At 34.9% G+C, this 24,417-nt stretch overlaps 2 protein-coding genes across 5 annotated transcripts in view; one reads left to right on the top strand and one right to left on the bottom strand.

Annotated features, from left to right (window-relative positions):
- Positions 1–24,417, bottom strand: part of LOC149534936 (phosphoribosylformylglycinamidine synthase) — a 290,247-nt gene that overhangs the window by 130,860 nt on the left and 134,970 nt on the right. The gene's annotated exons all lie outside the window — the stretch shown is intronic.
- LOC149534937 (uncharacterized) lies at positions 11,500–13,646 on the top strand. 4 transcript variants are annotated; one of them, XM_089804272.1, is made up of 4 exons: positions 11,500–11,734; positions 11,920–12,946; positions 13,062–13,214; positions 13,407–13,646. In XM_089804272.1, the coding sequence occupies exons 2-4, from the start codon at positions 12,733–12,735 to the stop codon at positions 13,541–13,543; spliced, it is 504 nt and encodes a 167-aa protein (XP_089660398.1). In that variant the 5' UTR covers positions 11,500–11,734; positions 11,920–12,732; the 3' UTR covers positions 13,544–13,646. The 4 variants fall into 4 exon arrangements, with proteins under 4 accessions (XP_089660398.1, XP_089660397.1, XP_089660396.1 ...); XM_089804271.1 differs by having other exon boundaries at positions 13,356–13,646; XM_089804270.1 differs by lacking the exons at positions 13,062–13,214; positions 13,407–13,646 and having other exon boundaries at positions 11,923–12,729.

Genomic DNA, 24,417 nt, shown 5'->3' with positions numbered 1-24,417 from the left:
CGGGCAACAAAATTATAATGATATTAATTATTCACAAAGCTCCATTAAGTCATTTTCATACTTTATTAAATAATTAAATTAAATTGCCTTTAAATTTGACATAATTTGACAACTAAAAATTAAATTATTTAATTGACTGCTAATGTCCCAAAAGGAGCACATTAAAAAATTGAGAAGCCAAAAGGAGTTGCAAGTGGAGTAACTCTTGCATAGTTGCACACGATCAAAGAAGCATTAAAAATAATGAAATATAACTATCTGCAATTACTTTTTACTCAGGGATCATTTCTTCAAGATTGTTGGAGTGAATGCATTCTATGAAAAAGAGGATGAATTTAATAAGCTCACCATGAAGCTTAAGGATACTAAAGAGGCCTTGAAGAATATGCAAATGGCTCTTCTAGAAGCAGAAAATCAGCTTGTTGTCACTAGACAATTCAGGGAACAAGTGAACATAGAAAGTTTGGGGATAACAATGATTTTCATTTAGTTGATAACCCATTGTTTGAGATCGAAGTTGATATGTCATTGACAATCCACTTTTTAAGTGGGATGATGGAACAACACCTACTTGTAGCATCGTACTTGATGAAAATAGTAAGATATGGGATCTAGAGAAATTTCAAGAGCTGAGTTGGAGTTTAATTATCAGCTCAGTGTTGATCTAAGTTCACATTATGGGGTGATTAGTTACCTCTTAGAAGACCACAAGAATTGAAAAGTGCAAATGAGGACAGAAAAGATTGAATTTTGAGTTATATGACACTAGGAGGCATCATCAACCTTAACTATTTGAGCACTTAGAAGGTAACTTAAGTATGAGATTTGATGATTTCAATTGAAGCTTATTTCCTTGTTGGCACTTGCTTTGAATTGCTTCATTCTTTCATGAAGTTTTGTATTGAGTGTTGGAGTAGACCAACACGTGGAACATTTAAAAAAAATTCAAACTTGTGATATCCCCAATTTGAAATAGGATTTAATAATAACATAGTAATATAAATAATTAAATTATTAATTTAATATAGTATAAATTAACTAAATTTAATGAAAGGTCAAGAGATATATAATGAAGATCTTTCACTTCTCCAATATAAGATGCATATGGAGGAGGAAAAAGAGCAGAGCATAAGAGTTAAAGAAGTACTAATGGGAGAAAGGAATGTGAACAAAATAAGCAAATGGCTCTTTCAAAAGCAGCAATGATGAAAGGTTGTAACTCTTTCAAAAGGTTGTGATTATGAAGGGGTGTGACTCTTCAAAAAGGTTGTAATTATGAAGCTGTGACTATGAAAGGTTGTGACTTTCCAAAAGGGTAGTGACTTCCAAAAAGGGACAATTCTGAAGGGTTGTGACTCTTGTCAAAAGGCATACATGATGAAGAAGTGTGATCTCTCCCTTAAAAGGGAAGATATAAAAGGGATGAGGATTCATTTAAAATTGGCATCCAAGATAGACAAAGGAAATAAGTGTTTGTTTTGTACTCACTGAAGGAGGAATCAAAAGTACAGATCTGGTTTAATAAGCAGTGCAGATCTGAATGTGAAAGGTTGTGTCTTTTTCAAGGACAGAAATAATAGAGCATTAAAGAGTTGCACTCTTTCAAGGGTGTTAATGGTGAAAGGTTGCGTCTCTTGCCAAAAGCCATTTATAATAAAGGGTGTCTCCAGCACATTGAAAGATATAAAAGGAAGAAGGTTAATTTGAGGTAAGGGGGCAGATCGGATTAAATTGAGAAATGAATACACAGCAGATTCAAATACAAATATTGTGGTCTGGAATATATGCATAATACGAGAATTTGGATTTATATGGTAATCAGGTTTAAACATTTGTAATACATGAAAGACTAGTTTAATCGATAACCTAGTCCTTGGTCTTATGTTAATGCATTCATAAGGACAAGAGGTTTGTGTAGGGAGAGGCAGAATAATCCCTCCCAAGATGGGCTAGTCCCAAAATGGGGTGAGGACGTGTATTTCTAAAGCCTCAAGTGTCATGCCTGACCACTACTTCGGGTTTTCCTGCAAATTAGGACCTTGTTGTTATAAGATTTCATTATGATGTTATGTTTGAATTTCTGTAGAACTTGGTTATATTACTGTCTTTGAATCATGAGACTGTTGCTGAACGTATTTTCCATGAAGAACTATGTTTTTAGCAATAAATGTGATTTAGGATTTTATGAATTGAATTTGGCATATTAATGATTGCTTGTTGATAGAGTATCGATTATGTTATTATGTTTTTAACTCTTTGTTTTCTGCATTCTATTTCATACCGTATGTTAACTTGATGTTGCAAATACATTTAAATGGTAATATGCTGTATGCATTCAGAATCCTTCATTGTACTTTCATATACGTAACTATATGGGGATTAAATATTTATATTGTGTATACCCTTGAGATGGTTTCGTTTTCATGACTCATATTAACTTGTTTTTGAGGGAACCGCAATTTGCATTCATATATATATGTGTGTGTGTGTGTGTTTTTTTTTGTTAAAAGGGTCTAACACTCTAAGTGGAAGTTGGCATATACATTTCTATTTGTTTTTAAAAAAAAAAGTTAAATTACCTCTTAAGCATTAAGCATTAAGGTAAACCCTAAATGGGTATCGATTGCAAAGAAGGAGGGAAACATAGTTATTTTGTTTGAGCCAAATTCATGGCGGTGGACTTGGTACTGCCGAATTTATGGCATTGTGATTCATATAGTGCAATGAATGCTTGTTATGGGGTTTTATGGCACCAATGGTTTAGTCGGCCATTTTGTGTTGTGAGTTGGGTTTTTTGCAGATTATGGGCCGAGTACTGGGCCGCATTACTCTGTTTGGTTTTACATCTGTGATCTTGTGCTGAGATATCGGCATTATTATGGGAGTTGGTTGGAAGGAAAACTTGCATATTGGGTTCAGCTCGATGGAGTTATTCCTCAGAAGTTGGTTGTTGTTGTTTATGGGTTTTCTGCTTCACCCATTGTGAAGTCTTCTGCGAGTTGTGTGAGTTGGCATTGTAGAGTTTGCTCACCAGTTTTGGATTCAGCTTTTGGGGCTTTGGCATCAAGTTGGATTGAAGAACAATCTTCCATCTTCAGTTTTACATGTAGGGGGCAATTTCTTACCCTACTCTTTCGCTCTGTTTGCAAATGCCATGTTATTTCATTTAGCATAATGTAAATAGTTATCAGTTTTACATGTTGTGAATTTACATTTAAGGATGAGTATATGCAGAGCATGGCATTGCGTGCGATGCTTAGTTCTGCATATATCCACCTTTGAATGTGGAGTTATGGAGAATTATAACTGGATGTTGCTTCATGTATATTTAATTGGCTTTGCCCCAAACATATGTTTTCCACCAAGTTGAGTCTTGTGAGAAACATGTGGTTGCGGCAATAAGCATGCTAGCTGTTGTGTTAATGGAAAACAAGTTTTGTGCTCCCATTGGGATGAGCTTTGTGAGAACCCATATCTCAAGCTTACTTGGTATTTTATAGCAAAATGTGAGTGGCTCGGCCTCAGTCTTGAGTATGCTTTAAAATAACGGGCTCATGACTGTTGTCGAGGGCAGAGGCATTTTGTCAAATGGATAGTGTGAAACCATAACAATGTTAAATTAACATGTTATTTGCATAGCATTTTTATGGGTAATGAAATGTTTGAAAATTTTCATGAATCATGGCCGATATACTGTCTGAACATTATTAGTTCGAATTCCTTTATGACAGTTACCTTGTTTGATGATATTAATGATTAATACGAGGGTTTTGTCATTGTTTTAAAAAGAGAATAGTATGTCGAATCCGATAGCTCGGTTAATTCATATATATTGAAAACAGTAACTTAGTAAACAGTATGTGATGGTTTTGGAAATGACATTTTGTCAAATATTTTAATAGAAAGCTTGATTCAAACAGGGAACTTCCTACGACAGCATAAATTATCCCATAATTTAGAATGGAAATTGAGTGTTAAATAACTATTGTTGTGGAATTGGTTGCAAATGAATAAGGCATTCTTTTAAAAAACATAGATATAGATAGATGCTGTTATATTGTCAGGATCATTATGTGAAGAGATTGTGTGCTTCTGTTAGCTTAGGGATTTACAACCTAATTACTTCCGGCTATCGGCATGATGTAAGTTACTTTGCATATTGGTGAAGTGTATTTTGAATTAATCTCAGATATTATATTTATTTCTGTTATTTGCTGATTGTAGTTAAAACTAGGTGGAATCTTATTATTAAATAGTGGTAAAACTTCTACAGACATTTGAATATTCAATGATATTGCAAAGGATCTTTTTGGCTGCATTTGGATTCAATTATGTTTAGTTTAGGCTATGAAGTACCTTATAGTATTTAGGGATTGTTTAGAGATTAAGTGTTTGAAACAGAATTCTTTACATACAGATATATTTTAGTTTGTGATTGAAATGTAAGTTATTTCATTTGTGAAGCAGATTTATGATACATGTTTGATGATTTGTCAATTAAGGTAAGATTATCATATGTGTATTGTTTAATTATCTTGGTCGATTCGAAGGATACGCTTAGCTTGTTATAATAGTAGAGATAAGTAGTATAGTACTACGACTGGTAAATATCATTAAACTGTTGTAACATTTTAGTTATATTTACGAGATCGTAATATTGTAGTATTTATTTCTATTATTAAAATAACCTAAGTTTACTTTCAAATTTGACAGTAGAAGATGAGAGTTTTAAAAGATGAAGAATGTAATATCACGAGAAAGCTGACTTGTTATTAGTTGCATGTACATTCTTAGAATATCTGATTGATGTGTATGTTAAGGATAGCTGTAATGAACATATATCGAGGTGGCTGAATATCGATTTATCCTATTCAGTTAATTAATTCAGTGATAATTTTAAGATGAATTGGGAGGGTTAATTATAAACAAAAGATAATTGTCCTTACCTATGACTTAAACCAGTAAGGTTAAGTACGGAGAACAAGGCAGGTCTCTATTGCGTCATTTCACAAGTATTATAGAGAATCCCACTATGTGTTGTCTAAGGGCTTACCATTTACGGATGCAGTATCTTAGCACCAGGGTGATGACACCTCAGTATATATATGGTTCATTAACTGATTATTCTTAGTGCGAGTTTAATTTTGCATTGTTTAGAAGATGTTACTTCTTGCATAGTAATATTAGAATTGCACTATGTTATGTGGTTAGATATCTGCCTTACAGTTTTATATATATGTTTATTCTGACATGTGTGCAGGTGGACTACGCTTTTTAACTCAGTGTGTACTGAGCCCTCTGTGTGTTGTGTTGCATGTTTGTGTAATTTTTAGGTGTTCAAGTTGAATAACTAGTGTGAAGGAAGACTGTTGAAGTTACTTCTTGAAACTGAATTTGATACTTGTAAAATTCTTATGTTGGACCTTGGCGTCTTTGAATGATACTGTTCATCATTATTGTACTGAACTCATTATGTATAGACATCTTTATGGAAATTTATTTAGATGATATATTCTTTTATGTTGAGGTCTACGATCTGAGAATGATTCAATCATTGTACTTGTTCTTGTAATATGATGTTATAAAAATAAAAAAATTCTTAGGATCTTTATGTTTGCTCATGGTTTAGTTTTATCTTTGTTAGTGGTTCATTACATCAAGGGAGAAGTCCTGAGATGGGTATGAACAATGTGTTTCTAAAACCTTGAGGAAACTTTCTTGTAGGTGGTTTCCAAGCACCGCAGCACAGTAATTCCACCATCTTCTATTAGGGTTAGGGAAGTGGTCTAATATATTTTGTAGCGTTTACATCTATTAAAAATAGTTAAAACAGAATTATACCATACATAAATGCACACACGCACACACATGTGTGTGTATATATATATATATATGAGATATTATTATACTCATAGCCAAATCCTTAATCACTTACTGTAGCCCCTTAAGAGGATAGGTTGGTGTTGTGTAGGGAGAGGTGGAGTAAATCCTCACAAGGTAGGTGAATTACAAGACGGGATATGGACAGGGTCCTAAAGCCTTGCGGGAACCTACTTGTAGATTGGTGTCCAAGTGCCCTATGACAAGTAAATCCCCATCTTCCTTAGGGTTGATGTTTAAAGAAAGGAACAAGGAATCGGAGCTTAAATATATTATTAACCATTCATTGGTTTTTGTTCCAATTCGATTTAAATTCAAAGTGATGTATGTTAATCAATTGGAATTGGCAGTCTCCTAGCAAGGAACATTGTAGAGACAAAGTAAAGTTGGGCATTTTAGGGTAAATCAAGTAAAATCTGAGTTGGACACATTACAAGAGTTGACGATTCACAATGTGCGTCAATCATACGCAGTTAGAGATGAAGTTTATGCATGGGACGTAATGATTCATGGTGTCTTCAACATCTTTGACATTAAAAAATTATCACAATTATGGTTTCGTACTTGCTTAAAGTTTTGGTGCCGCACCAACGATAGAATGTTTTAAGCTTGTAACTTATGTAAATTTGGAGAAAGGAGGACCTAGGGATTACATCTACATGTTTGACAATTCATTCTTTGGATTGACTGATGTTTCATTCTACACTAATATTTCTTTGGGGTTGGTTTATAAGAAAATGAATGTTCCTTGCACCTTAGTTACTAATGTTTTCATGGATGGAATACAAGAGATTACCAAAAAGGTCACAAACTTCCATAATGAGTCGGTTATCAAACCATTGATTAGAATCCTACGAGCCTTGCCTACTCGATGCTGGGATTTCTAATCGGTTGTGACCAACTTGACAGGATCAATCAATTCGATTTAGATCCTCTGCGTTTTTGGCTCTGCAAAACCAAGGCCTGTACACCTAATCCTAGACAACAAACTTAGATCTAAGACGTTTATAGCAAATGGATACAATGCAAAGACAACTTCCCTAAATGGCAAGATTTCAAGGAAACTTTTGAATTGCAAATGTTGAGTATTAATCTTTGAAATATGATTACTTTAATAAACTTGCAAAATGCTAAAATAAGATTAAAAGTGAATTACTAAAACAAATAGATATTAAACCCTTAAAAGAAAAAGATTAGAATATTGCCAACAAAAAGATTGAGAAATATGTGCGAGTTAATGATCAGTGCTGAAATTTAAAAGGGCAATAGAGTCAAAATTATATGTTTTCATACACAACTTTATGATATTATGAATATTAAATCTATGAACAATTCAATTATCAGGATGCATCAAATTATTTCGTTTTATGCATTTTTAAACCAGTCTATAATGTTTTAACTTTTAAATGGACAAAATAGATACATATAAGGAAACAATTATAATATTCCACAATATTTGTATTTGTCGGGTTTAAATAGAAGAAAATAATTTGATCCACTTATCCCAATAATAAATTAGTAATAGAAAATAAAAATGATCACAAAGGACGAACTATATAGTATTTAACTCTAAAGCAAATAAAAATTTTACTGATTATACTGGCAAAAAATTCATGTTGAAGACACTCAAATGTAGATGCTCCACCCAACACAATTTTATATCACGCAATATTGAAATGTATGCCCAATAATTTCAATCTTCAAGAGCTTAGTTCAACTTCAATCTCTTCCAAAAAAGGAATTATAATAACTTGTATGCCTCAAGAATGCAGATATTTTTTTAGAATAAGAATAAATGGTAGTTTGTTTGATTTTTCCATCACATATTTATAAAGGGCTGAAGGGTGTTGGTTATATTTCCAAACCTTGCACCTCTTCATTAAAAACTAATCTGAATGTTAATGAAACTCTTAAACAAGGTGGTCATCGGTTATAATTCTGGTGATAAGTTTTGCATATATATTCGCCTGATGCCATTTGACGGCATATCTTTAGGGAAATACCAAATAATGATCTGAGAAACATCTTGATATTATGTGAGAAAGCCACCATGAACACGTAGCACTATCGTCCTCAAGTCTTCTACATTCATTGGTCTCCATAACTCCCGTATGTCTTTTCTGGCATTAAAATGTTGGGCAAACCGAGCATGAAGATCCCTCCATTAAAGCATGATCAGATTCTTGAATCCCGTACACATGTCAATACTCCCAACGGTGCCATCTTTTCTCCAAACTATACTTGAAAATCTCTGCCCATAATACTTTTCCAATTTTCTGTTGGCTCTTCCTACCACAAAAATACAAAGTTAAAACAATTCATATACAAATATATTACTCAGAACTATTTTCGTGACAAGTAAAAACACGTTTTCCTCCTGGCTCATCCATGGACATATTATCCACATATCGACAAATCAATAACCATATTCCTTTCGTATTCGCTAAGCTTCAACAAGAGTTTATCGCATATTGATATTTCTCTGTGAACCATGCATGATAATATCTGAACAATTTCCATTGACGGCACTATATCTGGATAGTTTCAATTTCGATTTGAATCTGACTTTGGTTTCTCTTGACCAAAATGTTTCTCATACTATCTTTCTAATTTTCTGCACTGAGTATGTTACTATAGTAACAATACATATAAGTTAATTGATTTTAATCAATCCTTATTATTGGTGGCATCACAATTATTGGGTATGTTGCTTGTGATTGCCGCTTTAATCAAAGTTCATTCTATGCACGCTATCATTCATCATTGTTCATCATTGAACAATATATAATTACTCAATGATATTCAATGTTTCCATGCTGCTTACTATATCTTATATCATCAAATTCCAAGAAATCAAATTCAGAAAACTCGGGTAAATTCATTGCATGAAATGGTGCCCTGATAGCATTTGATGGCAGATTAACATGAGTCATGTGAAATACCTACTTAATTTGAAGCAAAGTTTCACCACAATCTTGATAGAGGTAGATAACTTTCTTTAAATACACCCTCACTACACCAAGCAAGAGTTTCCCTTAGACCCTAAGAGAAATAGGAACTTTTGAATATATGTCAATGATATATAAAGGCAATCTGGAGGTCTCCATTGCAGACTTGACGACTTGTATTAGAAATGAACAGGCATCTTTTATCCTCTCTCTCCTTTAGAATAAGCAAAATGTATGTAGCAAAATAGATTCTTCAATAGTGTTGATGATTTCCAGAATACTAAAGCAAATAGTATATTTTCATTTCTAGTATATAAAGTGAGACACCCATCAAAATGACTTTCTTAGGCATCCTCTGGTTCTCTAGACCGCTAGTTTTGTCCTTATGAACACATTCTTGATCTGATCCTTATTATAAATGCAATGATGTCTAATATCAATATGACTTCAGCAGTGATACAATTATTGTTTCTCACATGATCATATAATCCTATAACATTAATCTGCTGCCTTTCAGTGACTATATCTGAATGGAGAAAAGCCATACACGATTAAGAACAGGGAGGAAATATATAAACTCATAATATTGGCAACCTGATCCTATAATTAAAAGAGGAAACATAATTGAAAAGAGGCATTAGTTAGGTAGACAAAATTGGAAATGACAGAAGTTGAAGTCACAAAAACTTAATGCTACTCCTATGTTGCACTCTTCAAATTAGAATGGAGACTCAAGAATTTTGGCTCCATCAATGAGCATGATGTTATCGATTGATCTAAGTGGATCTAGAAAAGCCAAAAATTTCAGCCTCAGAATTTCTCAAATTCAGCATGAATACAAAGAGCCCGGAAAACTAAACCCGGTGCAACTTGAACGGGTGAAAACGGAGCTCGTGTGTAGAAGTTATGCTCGGTTGAAGGTCTAGTCAAATCGGCAAACCCTCTAGTTGACTTAAAAAAGGTAAAAATGAATTCTCAAATCCGTCCAAAAATTACGCCAAGTTGTAGTGTTCGTCGCGTTGATTCTAGAACTATTTTTGGTTTTAAAAATGGAGTTCATATGAAGAAGTTATGGCATGTCAAAGTTACCAATAAAAAGGGTTGACTAGTCAAATGATGATGTCACCATGATGCCAACATTCTAATCAGCATGGTGATGTGGAAGTCATTCTGTCCACTTGGCAAAAAGATGACATGGCATTTTTATGATATGACCCAATCATCTAGTGGCACGTTTATTAATATTGTGCCATGTAGCACCCCTCCAAGGTTGGCGGTTTTGCTATCCAAAATACTCAATTAAAATTCGAAATTGTAACCTCTATATTACAAGCATGCATCTCAACCACAATGCTACAAGGGCAACTTGGTATTTGAAGCAAGATATATTGTATTTGACTAAAGCCAACGGTTTTAACAAACCAAAAATAGCACCGTCGAAATTTGAACTCTAAACCACCCACGTCAAATCAAGTCCCTACCGCTATGCCACCTGGGATTATTGGCATTAATTTCAATGTTTTTTATTTTAAGTAACAAGATCATTGGGGATCCTTAAAAAAAGGACAAAGAAGTTTTTCTCCCAACTAATTGGATTTTGAGGATAATTATTATGTCCTAATTAAGCCAAACCAAAATAAATTGAATTCCAATATTTGGAATGGGATTTAATTTGAGTGGGTTAGCATATTTCACTAAGAATATAATGTAATCCTAAAATTATAAGGGTCATTATTTTTTAAGGCTAGTGTTTGAATAGCAGATATGGGAGATTTTGGTAAATATTATGGTTATCAACACAATAAGTAAAACTAATTGTATAAAAGGAGGGGTATTTTCCTTCGGAAAATAATTGGTCCTGGAGGAGAGAATTATTGTGAGAAATTGTTAGGAAGAATTTTTGTAATTCTTGAGAGGTGAATATTTTGTGAGAGATCTTTGTAAGTACGAAGACTTTGTGAAGTGTCTTCAAGTGCAAGGAAGGAGACTATCGAGATTGAAGCTTGGGTGTTGTAATAAGGTGTTTTTCCTAGCAACATTAATAAAGTGGTCCCCAAATTGAGAAGTGGACCCGGAGACATAGTCCTGACTGGACAAAATCCATTATCAAGTGTTTGCGTCTTCTTTTCTATCTCTCTCTTCTCTCATTTTTTCAGTTTTTTTTATTGTTTGACAAGTAGGTGATAATTTCCACAAGTCAAATTGTGATATTGTTATTAGGATTTAATTGTGTCAATTTGAGTCAAACTCATTGACCCATGTTTCATGAGTAGTGATACACATAAATCCATCTCTCATGAGAATAAATGGAACACTTAGCATTCATTGGATCTAGGTGATGCTCACAAAAGTGGAGCACTGAGACTTCCAAGGAGGTCACCCATCCCAATACTACTCCATCTTGAGTGCGCTTAACTAGAGAATTTCCTCCATGGTTAAACCCATACTTCCAAAAATGGCCATGAAATCGCCGAAATCGCGATAAGATTCATGGCTCCTGATTTTTTTGGAATCGGAAATCGCTGGTGGCGATTTTTTCTAGTGAATCGCCTGAATCGCCAAAATCGGCGATTCATGGCAAAAATCGCCAAAATCGCCATTGTGAATCTCCAAAAATCGGCCGCGGCAGCAAGGATAGAAAGTTCAATTTTTAAAAAAAAAAAATGTTTTATTTGCTTTCTAAGTTGACTTTCCTCTTTGTTATAACCCTAAAGAGCCTTCTATTTGCTTAGTATGAGTAGAAGAGAGGAAGAGTGAGAGAGAAGAAGAGAAAAGAGAATCCATAGGTTTCCAACCGGCAAGAAGGAAGAGCACCAAAGAGATCAGAAGTCCATTTGGGGAGGCCATAAATTGCATTGGGAGCATTAAGGAGTCAATATCAACACTCCTCAACTCATTTGCAAGAGGTAAGTGTTGGTTTCTTTTTTGCATGTTAGTGTAGTATGCATTTTTTGTTAAATTCTTTTAGTGTTCATTTGCAAATCTTGAATGTTTTTTATTTTTACTAAATTGCAAACTAGGGTTTGTTGTTTTGTAGTTTTTGTTTATTAGTTGCAAACTTTGATTTTTTACATGAATTTTTTTATTGCAGCAGCCCTTTGCTTTCATTTTCCAATTTCCACAATGGGTAAAAAAGATGAATGCTGGAAATATAATGAAGAGTTTCCTGGGAGAACCAAATATCAAACAAAATGTATATTTTGCAAAGAAAAAATAAATTCGGGAGGTATCTATAGATTGAAATACCACATTGCTGGCATACCTGGCCATGATGTCACAGTTTGCACTCAACAAACCGCTGAGGCAAAACGCTCTTGTTTAGTGGCATTAGAAAAAATTGAACAAGACAAGTTGACTAAGAAAATGCAACTTGAAGGGTTAAGAGGTATTGGCTCCCGTGCTCCCACATCTGCAACCGCATCTACATCTGCAAGTGCATCTGCATCAGCTTCCGCATCCGTAGGTTGTGTTGGAGAGGGTTCTTCTAGGCCTCCTTTTCATCCTAGTGCTAGTGTTCATGTGAGTGTTAGTGGTAGTCGGTCTCATACTGAGACAGAGTCCAACACCAACCTATTGCGGCCTAGAGTGCGGAAAAGCAGAATGGATAGTTACTTTGTGCCCCGCACTACTCCTGGCTCCCAACCCACGCTTGAGGGCATGGGTTTGAACAAGGAGATTCATGATGTTGCCAGAAAAGAGATTTGCAAATTCTGGTACTTTTGCAACATTCCATTTATTGCAGCCAAGTAATTGATTCTTTTTTCTTTGTTATCTTCAAAGTTAAAGTTAAAAGTAAAAGTAAAACTTTAATTATATCTACTTGTTTTATGATTTTAGTTTTTGACATCTAAATTTCTAATCAATATCATTATCTATTTGTGACAGGACTCCTTATTGGCAGAACATGATAGATGCAGTTACCATTTGTGGTCCGGGGTTTAAAGCCCCAACTGAGGCTGAGTTGAGTGGATACCTCCTGGAGGAAATGGTTGAGGATATGAGGCATGAGCTTGAGGACAACCGAAAGGAGTGGATCGAAAAGGGTTGCACCATCATGACTGATGGTTGGACAGATAGGAGGGGAAGAACACTCCTCAATTTTCTTGTATCCTGTGGAGGTGATTGATCATTCTACTTTCCTACATACATAATTTTGAATCGTGATTGACTATTTCAAATTTTGATTTGTTGATTGCTAATAGTAATTATAATTTGTTGTTTTGTTACTTGTAGGATATACCATGTTCCTCAAATCCATTGATGCTTCTGCTCATGTAAAAAACGCCACATACTTATGTGAGGTTATTGAGGAAGTTATAGCAGAGGTGGGGGAACAACATGTGGTGCAAGTGGTGACAGATAATGCAGCAAGTTATGTTGCTGCAGGTAAACTTTTAACTTTTTAAGTTTTGAAAATAAATTTATTTGAATTTTGAACTTTTTCTAATTCTAACTTAGAATTTCTAAGTTTCCTAAGTTCTAACATGTTTGAAATTTGAATTTCTAATTATCTTAAAATTGTTGTAGGCAAACTTTTGATGGAGAGGCACCCCACCATATTTTGGTCCCCTTGTGCAGCACACTGCCTTGACCTCATGTTGGAGGAAATTGGCAAACTTGAGTGGGTCAAGTCATGTGTGGAAAGGGCAAAAAACATATGCAAGTTTATTTATAATCATTCATTTGTCCTTAGCACAATGAGGAAGTACACATGAGACAAAGAGTTAGCTCGTCCAGGGATCACGAGGTTTGCCTCGAATTTCATCACCTTGCAGTCCTTGTTGACATCAAGGGATGATTTGAGGAGCATGTTTGTTGGGCGGGAGTGGATTTCATCTTCCTATGCTACGACCACTGCAGGGATAGATGTGGTGGATTGCATATTTGATGATGATGGTTTTTGGAAACCTGCTAGAGAAATCCTTAAGATAATTTTATTGCAATTTAACATTTAATATTTTACAGTTTACTATGCTAATTGTTTAATGATTTAGTTTTACCTTAAGTTATATTATTGAATTATTCTATGTTGAAGTTTTGACTCAAATTTTTGTTTTACTTTATATGTAGGCCACTGAGCCTCTTGTATCTCTCCTACGAACTGCTGATGGGGAGAAGCCCTCTATGGGCTACATATATGAGGGCATGGTTAGGGCCAAGGAGGCCATTAGAGCTCAGTATGCAGGAGTGCAGGAGAAGTATGCCCCTATTTGGGACATCATTGATAGGAGATGGCAGAATCAGCTCCACAGACCCATCCATGCAGCAGCTTACTTTTTGAATTCGGTATTTCGTTTCCGTCCTGACTTCAAGGCGGATGAGGAGGTTCTCACCGGATTATATACAGTGATCCAAAGGTTGAGTACTGATGAGGATAGCAGTGCTGCAATTATTGAGCTTGATAAGTTCAATAATAAAGAAGGGCCACTTTTCTCTAGCAGAGTAGCCATAGATGCTCGGGAAACAATACAGCCAGGTAAAAATTAAATAATATATTCAATGTTCATGAATCTAGATTCTAAACTTAAAGTTGATTATGTAATTTTAGAGTTAACTTGTAATTTGTAATTTGTAAATGAGACTAATTATTTTTATTTTCCCTTATTTCAGATAGATGGTGGCAAATGTTTGGGGCCACAACCCCAAAACTTCAAAAAAATGCCATTCGTATTCTGAGTCAGCCAAGCAGCGCTTCTGGATGTGAGCACAGTTGGTCCATGTTCGAGCACATCCACTCGAAGAGGAGAAACAGGTTGACAGTGCAGAGGTTGAATGATCTTGTCTTCGTTCATTACAACCTCCGTCTTAGGATCAGACAGATTTTGGGCACTGACTCCTCTCCGATCATTCTGGAGGAGATTGATCCAGAATCAGAGTGGCTCACAGAGGTTGTAGATCCAGTCTTCACTGAGGAAGACCGTGCGTGGATTGACCAGGTGGATATAGAAGCTGAGGCAGCTAGAGCACGTTCTTCAAGCATTGGTAGACGCACACGTGCACGCACAGACACAGGCCCTAGCGACATTCGTGAGCCCATCTTATATGCGGGAGATATGGCTCGACAGTCCTCTAGGACCTACATTAGACGCCTTGCTACTAGGCAGACTGGATACTCAGAGGCTGAGGCTGAGGCTATAGCCGAGCTTGAGGATGATGTTGAGGATGATGATAACTATGAGCCTGAGGCTTGAGCTGGAGCCTTGTTTTTATATTTTGTTTACACTTACAGATATTGATACTGAATCATTGATAGACATATGTTTCAAACTTTCATGGATCTTCATCTTAGATTCTTACATAAATTTATGATTTGATGTCTTATGGATCATCTTACATACATTCTATGATTTAAATCATTATAATCATTTGATTTCTATTTACTTCAGCTAGCCTACAATTTACATTTTAGATAACATAGTTACGTATGTGATGGATTTTATGTTCCATGTTTATGTATGTTAAGTTTTAACTTCTATTTGATGATGTTATAGTGTGCTTAAGTTATATTCAATAAAGGGTGCATGAAATAAGTTTTAAATTGTTAAAATCTTTAAATTTAAAGGGTTTTTTCAAATTTGCCGATTCATCGCCGATTCATCGCCGATTCATTGCCGATTCACGATTCGATTCGGCCTTGCCGATTCCGATCCGATTCCGATTCACGTTTATTTGGTTAAACCCACTCAACTTACAACCCCATTTGCAAAACCTTAACCAAGTGTTGTGCCTTATTAGCATTCATTAGAAAGCCCCTTAAGCTCATCAATTGATAAGCAGGAGATATTTTCCACAAAGTCAAATTGCCATATTGCTATTATGATTTAAATGTGTACTTTTGAGTTAAACTCATTGACCCATGTTTCATGAGTAGTGATTCACATGAATCCATCTCTTCTGAAAATAATTGGAACACTTAGCACTCATTGGATCTAGGTGATGCTCACAAAGGTGAAGCACTAGGACTTCCCAGGAGGTCACCCATCCCAGTGCTACTCTACCTTGAGCACACACTTAACAACAAAGTTTCCTCCATGGTTAAACCCATTCTACTTGCAACCTCATTTGCAAAATCTTCACCAAGTATTGTGCCTTATGAACCATTCATTAGAAAGCCCCTTAAGCTCATCAATTGATAAGTAGGAAAATTAGATTTTGTATTTAAACACAATTTAATTATCGTGTTTAAAACATAATTCATCTTATAATTTCAAAGGTTAAAAACACATAGCTACACAATTACTGCCTGGATTAGGGAATTAAATTTGTACTTTGGGTTAAGTTATAAAAATTGTAAATCCTAGTTTACACATCAAGTTTGGTATCAGAGCCCATTTTACAAGAAATTGCAAGTGATGAATGTTAACTAGGTTGAGATTAAAACAAGGAGACAGTGAACTTGAAGAGTTCAATCTAGAGATTGGAAAAAGAATAAACTTTCCATGATTAGTGGTGTCTAAACAAAATCTTCCCGTGTTTGATGTGGAAGTCTTCCAAAGATCTTTTGTGGAAATAAAGCGTTGGTGGACATTCTTCTCCAAGAGAGGCATGAGCGATAGAAGAGAAAGACAGACAGGACTAGGAAGTAGGAAGCTAAATCCTCGTCAAAAGATGACAAAGGAAAACAAGTAGGAGGTGGTAGTGACCCTCCTAAACCTCCATCCCCAACTTCTTCATCTTCTTCTTCTTCCTCTACTTCTTTAAAAAATGACCGATGCAAGTTAATGCACCTTTTCTAAAACTTGATGTAAAATTTGAGTTGCCTATATATAGTGGTGAATTGGATGCAAAAAAATTAGATAACTGGCTTAAGAAAATTGAAGTGTATTGTAGGGTTCAAAAGATTTTGGGTAATTCTTCCAACATCTAGATAGCTACTCTCAGAATGGGAGGTACTACATTAGTCTAGTGGGAGAGTAAGAAGCAAGATGATCTTGCTACAAGTGGTAAAATTATTGGTTTGAGTTTACTCATTCTTTAAAGAAACAATTTCATCCTTTGGGTTATATGCAACAAACCATTATAGATTGGCAAAATCTCAAGCAAGGTAAAAGATAGTGTGTTAAGGAAGAAGGCATTAACTCTTGAAATTCTTCTTTATACACAAGATACTTTGTTAAAGTATATAGGTGGAATGCATCCATATTTGATACATACAATATTGATGTTTAGTCCTTTTAACTTTGATGAAGTATGTGTACAAGAAACCCATATTGAAGCAGGTGGAGGAAATACAAGTTTTAGTTCAAAGAAGAAATTTGTTCCTCCTGAAGGCAACAAGAAGTGTAAGAGGGCAGCCACAATGAAGAAAGACGAAGGTGAAAAGCCTACATGTTCACATTGTAAAAGAAAGGGCATGAGGATGAAAAGTGTTGGAAAGTGCATCCAAAATTGAAACCAAAGTGGTTTAAGAAGGATCGAAAAGGAAAGCAGAAGATTGTAGTTGTTGTTAAGGATCTAGGATCAAATTCTAATGATGAAACAAAAATATCAGTTGCAGGTTTGAAAGGTAAAGCTTTTGTTGGTAATGATTCTACCACTAATGTTTCATGTGCTAACACTTCCAAAAGTCATGATGTTCTTGAAGATAGTAAAAGATGTGAATTGTTTCACATAAGGGTGATTTCAAAGAACACTAAAATTGACACATGGATAGATTGTAGGTCTCAAGTTAATGTAATTTCAGAAGTTGTTAAACAGTTGGGATTGGAAACTAAGCCACATAAGAAACCTTATCCATTAGGTTGGGTGTGCAATGATAACAGATTGTGAATAACAGAGCAATGTAAGTTATAATTTGCAATAACATCTAAGTACATGGATGAGGTTGAATTTGATGTGGAACCACTTGGTATCTACGGAATTATTTTAGGAAGCCCATACTTACATGACAGAAAATCTATCTTCTACAGGGAACACAACATGTATCATTTGTTTAAGGATGGAATTGAATACATTGTAAAGGCTCATCACATTAAGAATGATGGATAAATTGTAAACACTGAACATTTGACAAGGATTGTTAACGCAAGCAATAAACTAACTCTCATGTCAACAATATCTAGTGAGGATCAAGTGTAAGTAGAATCAAGTCTTCAACCAGAGATGGTAAAAGAGAGTTTGAATAATTCATTTTCTACTAATGTTCCTATTCAAGAGGTCCAACATGTTGACACTTTTTCTATTTCATCAGTTTTTTCAGTATTGTTGCTTCGTGTTCTACTGGTTGGTACTTGGCACTATGTGGGTGGTGGATGTAACAATGAATACTGGTGGATTGTGTCAGCAATGCTATTTCATTTTTAATTGTGTTTATGATGAGTTAGAAATTTTAGAATTCCAGCAAGTTGTACAGGTGATATGGGACAAGTGAGGCAAACACGACCTCACTTCCATTCTATGTAAAAACAAACTTTTGGAGGTCCAAAAGCTTCTCAGTGGGGAGGAATCATCTAGGTGGATCTAGAAAAGTCAAAAATTTCAGTCTCGAAATCTCTCAAATTCAGCATGACTACAAAGAGCCCAAAAAACTGAACCCGGTGCAACTTGAACAGGTGGAAACAAAGCTCGTGTTTAGAAGTTATGATAAGTCAAAGGTTTAATCACATCAGCAAACTAGAGGTTGACTTAAAAAAGGTGAAAATGGAGTCTCAAATTCATGCAAAAATGATGCCAAGTTGTAGTGTTTGTTGCATTGATTCTAGAACCATTTTCGGTTTCAAAACAGAGCCCATATGAAGAAGTTATGTCGGTCAAAGTTACCCAAGAAAAGAGTTGACCAGTCAAATGATGATGTCAGTATGATGTCAACAGTCTAATCAGCATGGTGATGTGGAAGCCATTCCATCCACATAAAGATGACATGGCATTTTTATGATATGATCCAGTCATCTAATGACAGGTGTCATTGTACAGTGCTATATATATGGTGTATGATGCCATGTTGGTAATTTTGTTGTCCAAAATACTTGATTAAGATTCAAACTTGCAACCTCTATGTTACAAGATAAATTACCAGAGTCCGCCATTTTTCCCTTTGGACCACCTATTGGTTTAAACCAATACCTGATTTGGGTCCCATTTGCCAGAAATTCGACCGGGATTCCATTTTTTGAACCATGGATCGAACCCAAACGAACATCCCCTAGCCAAAAACGGACCCAAGCGAATTTGCCTTAAACAGGTTGAATTTCATGCGAACCCCGCCAAATGTTACCCTGCGGATGGTGTTTAAGTGGTTTCTTTAACTTATTTTATAATTTTTTGAGTTCCTCAACCCTAGAAAGTGAAAAGTAAATGGCTTATGTTGGCTTCTAACACTCATTTGTGGTGTGCAAATCAGTTATTTTGTCTTCAAAAATAGAACATAGGTGGTTGAGCAAGAGTTTGTTTGTTTAAGGAATTGAAAGATTGGTTTGCAAGCTATCTTCAAGTCCTTATGCCTTATTCCTAAACCTTTGCAAGATTACAATGGCAACAAGAGGTAAGTTCTTGCTCCATTTTCCTTTTGTTTTGTTTAAGCTTTTTAATGTTTTTCAATTATCTTTCATTTTCAATAAGATCTAGCCATTGTTTTTCCTAAAAAAATATTCTCAATATGTATACAATTTTTCGCTTTAAGAAAAGGAACTTCAATAAGATCTACCTCTTCCTCAATAGGCCATGCTAATACCCCTCAAAGAATAGAACCCCCATCTAATTCTCTTTTGTGGAAGTATGTGGATATTATGCGTCCTCTTCTAGGAGGTGGTGGTTTTCATTGCAAATCTCGAGGTTGTGGTGTAGAAAGAAATAGTTCATATTATTGTGTGTTGGACCATTTGTGTGGATACCATGGGAGGTGTGAAGAAATTACCTAGTAAAAACAATACACCTATGACAAATTCATTAGTATTAAAATATATTCATGAGCATAAGGAAGCAAAAGAGAGAGCTGAACTTAGGCAAAATATCATCGAGGGCAATAATACTTAAAAAAAGAGCAAAGAGAATGAAATCCACCCTAGATGTTGTGATAGAAGATCACCCGTTCTCTTCTACCTCAGCGGCCCCTGATTCTCAAAATCAAGCAACCCTTTGACACAAAAGAGAGAGACCACTAGAAACTGTATTTCAAAACTAGAGTAGAGAAATTACTGACATTGATGTGGCAAGATGTTTGTATGCAAATGGGTTGTCTTTTAATCTTCTTCACTCTCCATATTTCAAGAGGATGTTGAGAAGTTCTAATGAAGCACCTGCAGGGTATTCAAGACAAGGTTTTAAGAGAGTATGAACCACCTTGTTGGATCAAGAGGTCAAGTTGATTGACGAGCAATTGAAGCCCACCAAGGATTCATGGATTGACATAGGGGTAACAATTGTTTCAAACAAGTGGAAAGATGCTCGAAAACGTCCATTAATCAATGTTTTGGCAGTGTCCCCTAAAGGAGCAATGTTTTTTAAAGTAGTAAATCAGGAGGGGCAAGTTAAATATGGGCAATTTATTGCTAATATTCTGATCTCTGTCATTGAAGAAGTGGATAATAGAAATGTTGTCCAAGTTGTAATGGACAACACAAACAATTGAAGAATTGTTGGTTTTTTGGTTGAAAAGAGATACCAGACACCTTGTGCGGTTCATTCAATTAATCTTATGCTGCAAAAGATTGGGAAGAGTATTGAGTGGATCAAGTAGGTGTGTGTAGAAGCTGAGGGCATCTAGAAGTTCATCACAATCCACCACATGACTCAAGGGATATTCAGAATGTTCTCACGTTTGGAGTTGCTGAAGGTAAGTGAACTTGAACTCAAGTTAGTTGTTTAATTTTAAATAAAAATAGTATCTTACAATTTCTGATTTTTTAATTGTGTAATGTGTATTCCTTTTTGAAGTGTGTATCTAATAGGTGTCTTTTTCTTGCTCTATTTTATGTTACAAGTTGTTGAGACACATTTTGCATCAAATGTAATCGTCTTGAGATGACTTATGGAAGTGAAATAAGCACTTTCCAATATGGTAATCAGCAACAATTGGGCTATATGGAGGAAAAGCAACAGTGAGAAAGCATCCAAAATAGAGCTTAGGATACTAGATGACTTATGTTGAGAATGTATGAAATATCTCATTTAGCTCACCGAGCCCATTATGATAATGCTTAGGTATGTACACATGGAACGGCCTTGTCTTGAAGAGATCTATGATGGCATAAACTCAATGCTTGAGAAGATCAAGCAAATTGTAAATGAAAAAGAGCAAAATCCTCAAGAGACCTTCAAACAATTGCAAGCAATTGTTTTAGAAATGGAACAAAATAACCACTCTACATTTTCTTGCCTATGCATTTATGCCCAAATACTATAGCACCCAATATACTGATCTACCAGGAAGGCTACCACCCTATAGAGATTTAGAAGTGTCTAATGGATACAAGACAGCATTTGAAAGACTCTTTCCTGATGATGATATGCGAGATTTGACTAAGACGAGTTCATATAGTTTGTGGATGAAAAAACTCTTAGTGATGCTCTTCGTCATCATTTTCGAAAAGATGCTCATAGTTGGTGGTACCTTTGTGGCCAAACATTCCAAATGTTGCAACCCCTTGCAATCAAAGTGATATCACAAGTTTAATTTTTAAAAAATTAATTTTAGTTTACTTTGTCTTCATAAATTGTGGGATTCAAGATACAAAATTCAAATTTTATTTAATTGTTTACTTGGTCATGTCGTCATAGGTTGCTAATTCATCTGCTTTGGAAAGAAACTGGAGCACATATTCTTCCATCCACTTAATGAAGTACAATAGGTTGCAATCAAAAAGAGTGGAGAACTCGGTATTTGTGCATCACAACTTGCGTCTCCTCTTGTACAAGACTAAAGAATAAAAAGAAGGGGAGACAAAGAAGTGGGACATAAATGCAAAGTTGGCGGGCTTGGATGCTTTTGTTTGTCAGCCTCCAATTGAAGATTTTGATGCCCATACTATTATTGCTGCTGCTGATCCCATTGGCCGTAGCTGTGTTGTTGAGTCAACTAATGCCGAAGAACTAGGAGGAGGAGGAGAAGAAGAAGATGATGATGACAACGAATGAAGATGATAGATATTAATTAATACATTTTTAATGCATTAGTTAAACTTTAACTTGAAACAATGATACTTGAACTTTCTGTTATGATTCATGAATCATGATTTAATTTTAATGTATTGAATCTTTGATGTTAAACTTGAAATATATGATGCTATGATTAAAAGTTTAAATTTTATGGTGTTTTTGTTGTTTAAATGATTAATTTATTAGATTTTATGATACTATGTGACATTCTAATTTAACTTATGCTTCTAAGCTTCATAAATATGTATATATAATTTTTTATAACTTTTAAATGTTTTTGTACAAACAAACCCAAAATTTTGGCATACCAGCCAACCAGTTCTTCGAACCCATATTTTGAATCGACCTTAAACTGGTAACTAAGGTTACAAGTATGCCTCTCAATCACCATGCTACAAAGGCAACTTGGCATTTGAAGCAGACCATATTGCATTTAACTAAAGCCGACAGTTTTAACAAACTAAAAATAGCACTGTCAAAATTTGTACTCTAAACCACCCGCATGCCAAATCAACTCACTACAACTACATTGCCTGGGGTTATTGGCATTCATTTCGGCGTTTTTATTTTTGAAGTAACAAGATCACTGAGGATCCTTAAAAAAGAGTACCCAGAAGATTTTCTCCCAACTAATTATTTTTTGAGGTAATTATTTGATCCTAATTAAACCAAACCAAAACAAATTAAATTCCAATATTTGGAATCGGATTTAATTTAAGCGAGTTCGCATATTTTTCTCAGTGTATAATGTAATCCTAAAATTATAAGGGTTATTAATTTTTAAGGATAGTGTTTAAATAGGAGATATGGGAAACTTTGGTAAATATTGTGGTTATCACCATAATAAGTAAAACGAATTGTATAAAAGGAGGTAGTTTCCTTGGGAGAACAATTGATCTTAGAGGAGAAAATTATTGTGAGAAATTGTTAGTAAGAATTTTTGTAATTCTTGAGAGGCGAATATTTTGTGAGAGATTCTTGTAAGCTCAAAGACTTTGTGAAGTGTCTTCAAGTGCAAGGAAGGAGACTGCAAACAAGATTGAAGCTTGGGTGTTGTATTAAGGTGTTTTGCCTCACAACATTAATAAAGTGGTCCCCAAATTGAGAAGTGGACCCGGAGACTGTAAAATCCCAAACTTCTAGGAACTATTTTTAGAATTTAACCTCAGGGAAACATTGTAAAACATGATGAATTGCAAATTTTAAGTGTTAGTATGCCTCTTTGATTATTTCAATAACCATCCTTTATCTATTTGAAACAATTTCTTAATGATCCAATTCAACTAAGATTTTATGTATAGTTTCAGGAAAGAATCAATACATAATCCAAAATATAAGAATCAATACAATAGTCAAAAGTCATATAACTCCAGACAAACATAATACTGTATTTAATATATGTACCTATGTCTTTTCAAAGAAGAACGATCAAAAATCTCCTTATCTTCTACAGAAATCAAAAAATATTTTTGCAAGAAACAATTGCAATATCACCAATTTCTGACCCAATATCACTTTTCACCTTCTCCTGTCTATTCACAAGACCCTTCTCACGTGGTTGGGGAATTTCTTATTTTTGATAATATACACTGCCACTAGATATAGAGAAACAATCTCCAGAATATAAGACAACTCCATGCCTTTCTACTTGCAATACTGCCAAGCCAAAATGATGATTTCTTTGTCTTTTACTAGGAACGATTGTCACTGACTACAAACTGTTAGTTTTAGTGATCTCTGATAGACAAATCTATTACAGTAGATCTGACAAATAATGGATATCCTTACTTGAATAACCACTGAACCAGGATGCAGAATTTGTTCTTTAAATGGTGATCACTAAGTCTTTAACTTTAGTCTACAATGAAGATAGAATATCCTTCAATGAAGATTGCTGAGAATTTATTTTGCAGAGGAAATATGCAGATCGTCCTTCAATGAAGAATGTTGAGAGTTATCCTACAAGGGGAATATGCAGATTGCTAGGACTTGTAATGCCGTATATTGATTATTGTCCCCAACGATCTACATGGACATTTATATACTTGTGAAGGGCCATGCCTCCGTAGAGTCATGACTCTGCGTGGCCAAAGGCCACATAGGTTCATGCCTCTACGGAGGCATAGCTAACCATCAGTTAGTTTGTGTAAACAACATTATATAAAGAATACCTCGGATTATGCAATTGGCACCAAAACATAAGGCCCCCGATAATAATCACAGTTATCACAATGTCTGCCGAAAGCAATACTGAATGTTATAATAATAATCCAAATGTATATATATTAGTATACATCTAAAGAACAGGATCCACATATCACAATTGATCATTACTTCTACTAATGTTATACATCAACACTCCCTCTTAGCAAGGGAGAAGTAATACACTTTTTAGTAGATTTCAGAATAGAATATCTGAACACATTATCTGATCTTAACACTCTGAAATACTGACTAGTCAAATAATTAAAATCAACATGCTATGAATACTATCATA

The sequence above is a fragment of the Cupressus sempervirens genome, chromosome 10 (genome assembly GCF_028749045.1).
Source record: "Cupressus sempervirens isolate cs-2001-9-10 chromosome 10, ASM2874904v1, whole genome shotgun sequence".
Taxonomy (NCBI): domain Eukaryota; kingdom Viridiplantae; phylum Streptophyta; class Pinopsida; order Cupressales; family Cupressaceae; genus Cupressus; species Cupressus sempervirens.
The sequence above is the reverse complement of the archived record's forward strand: the minus strand, read 5'-3'. Positions and strand labels throughout refer to the sequence as shown.

Bases quoted from the DNA above. Each gene is read 5' to 3' on its own strand.
- LOC149534937 (XM_089804270.1), top strand. From the start codon at position 11,952: ATGGGTAAAAAAGATGAATGCTGGAAATATAATGAAGAGTTTCCTGGG.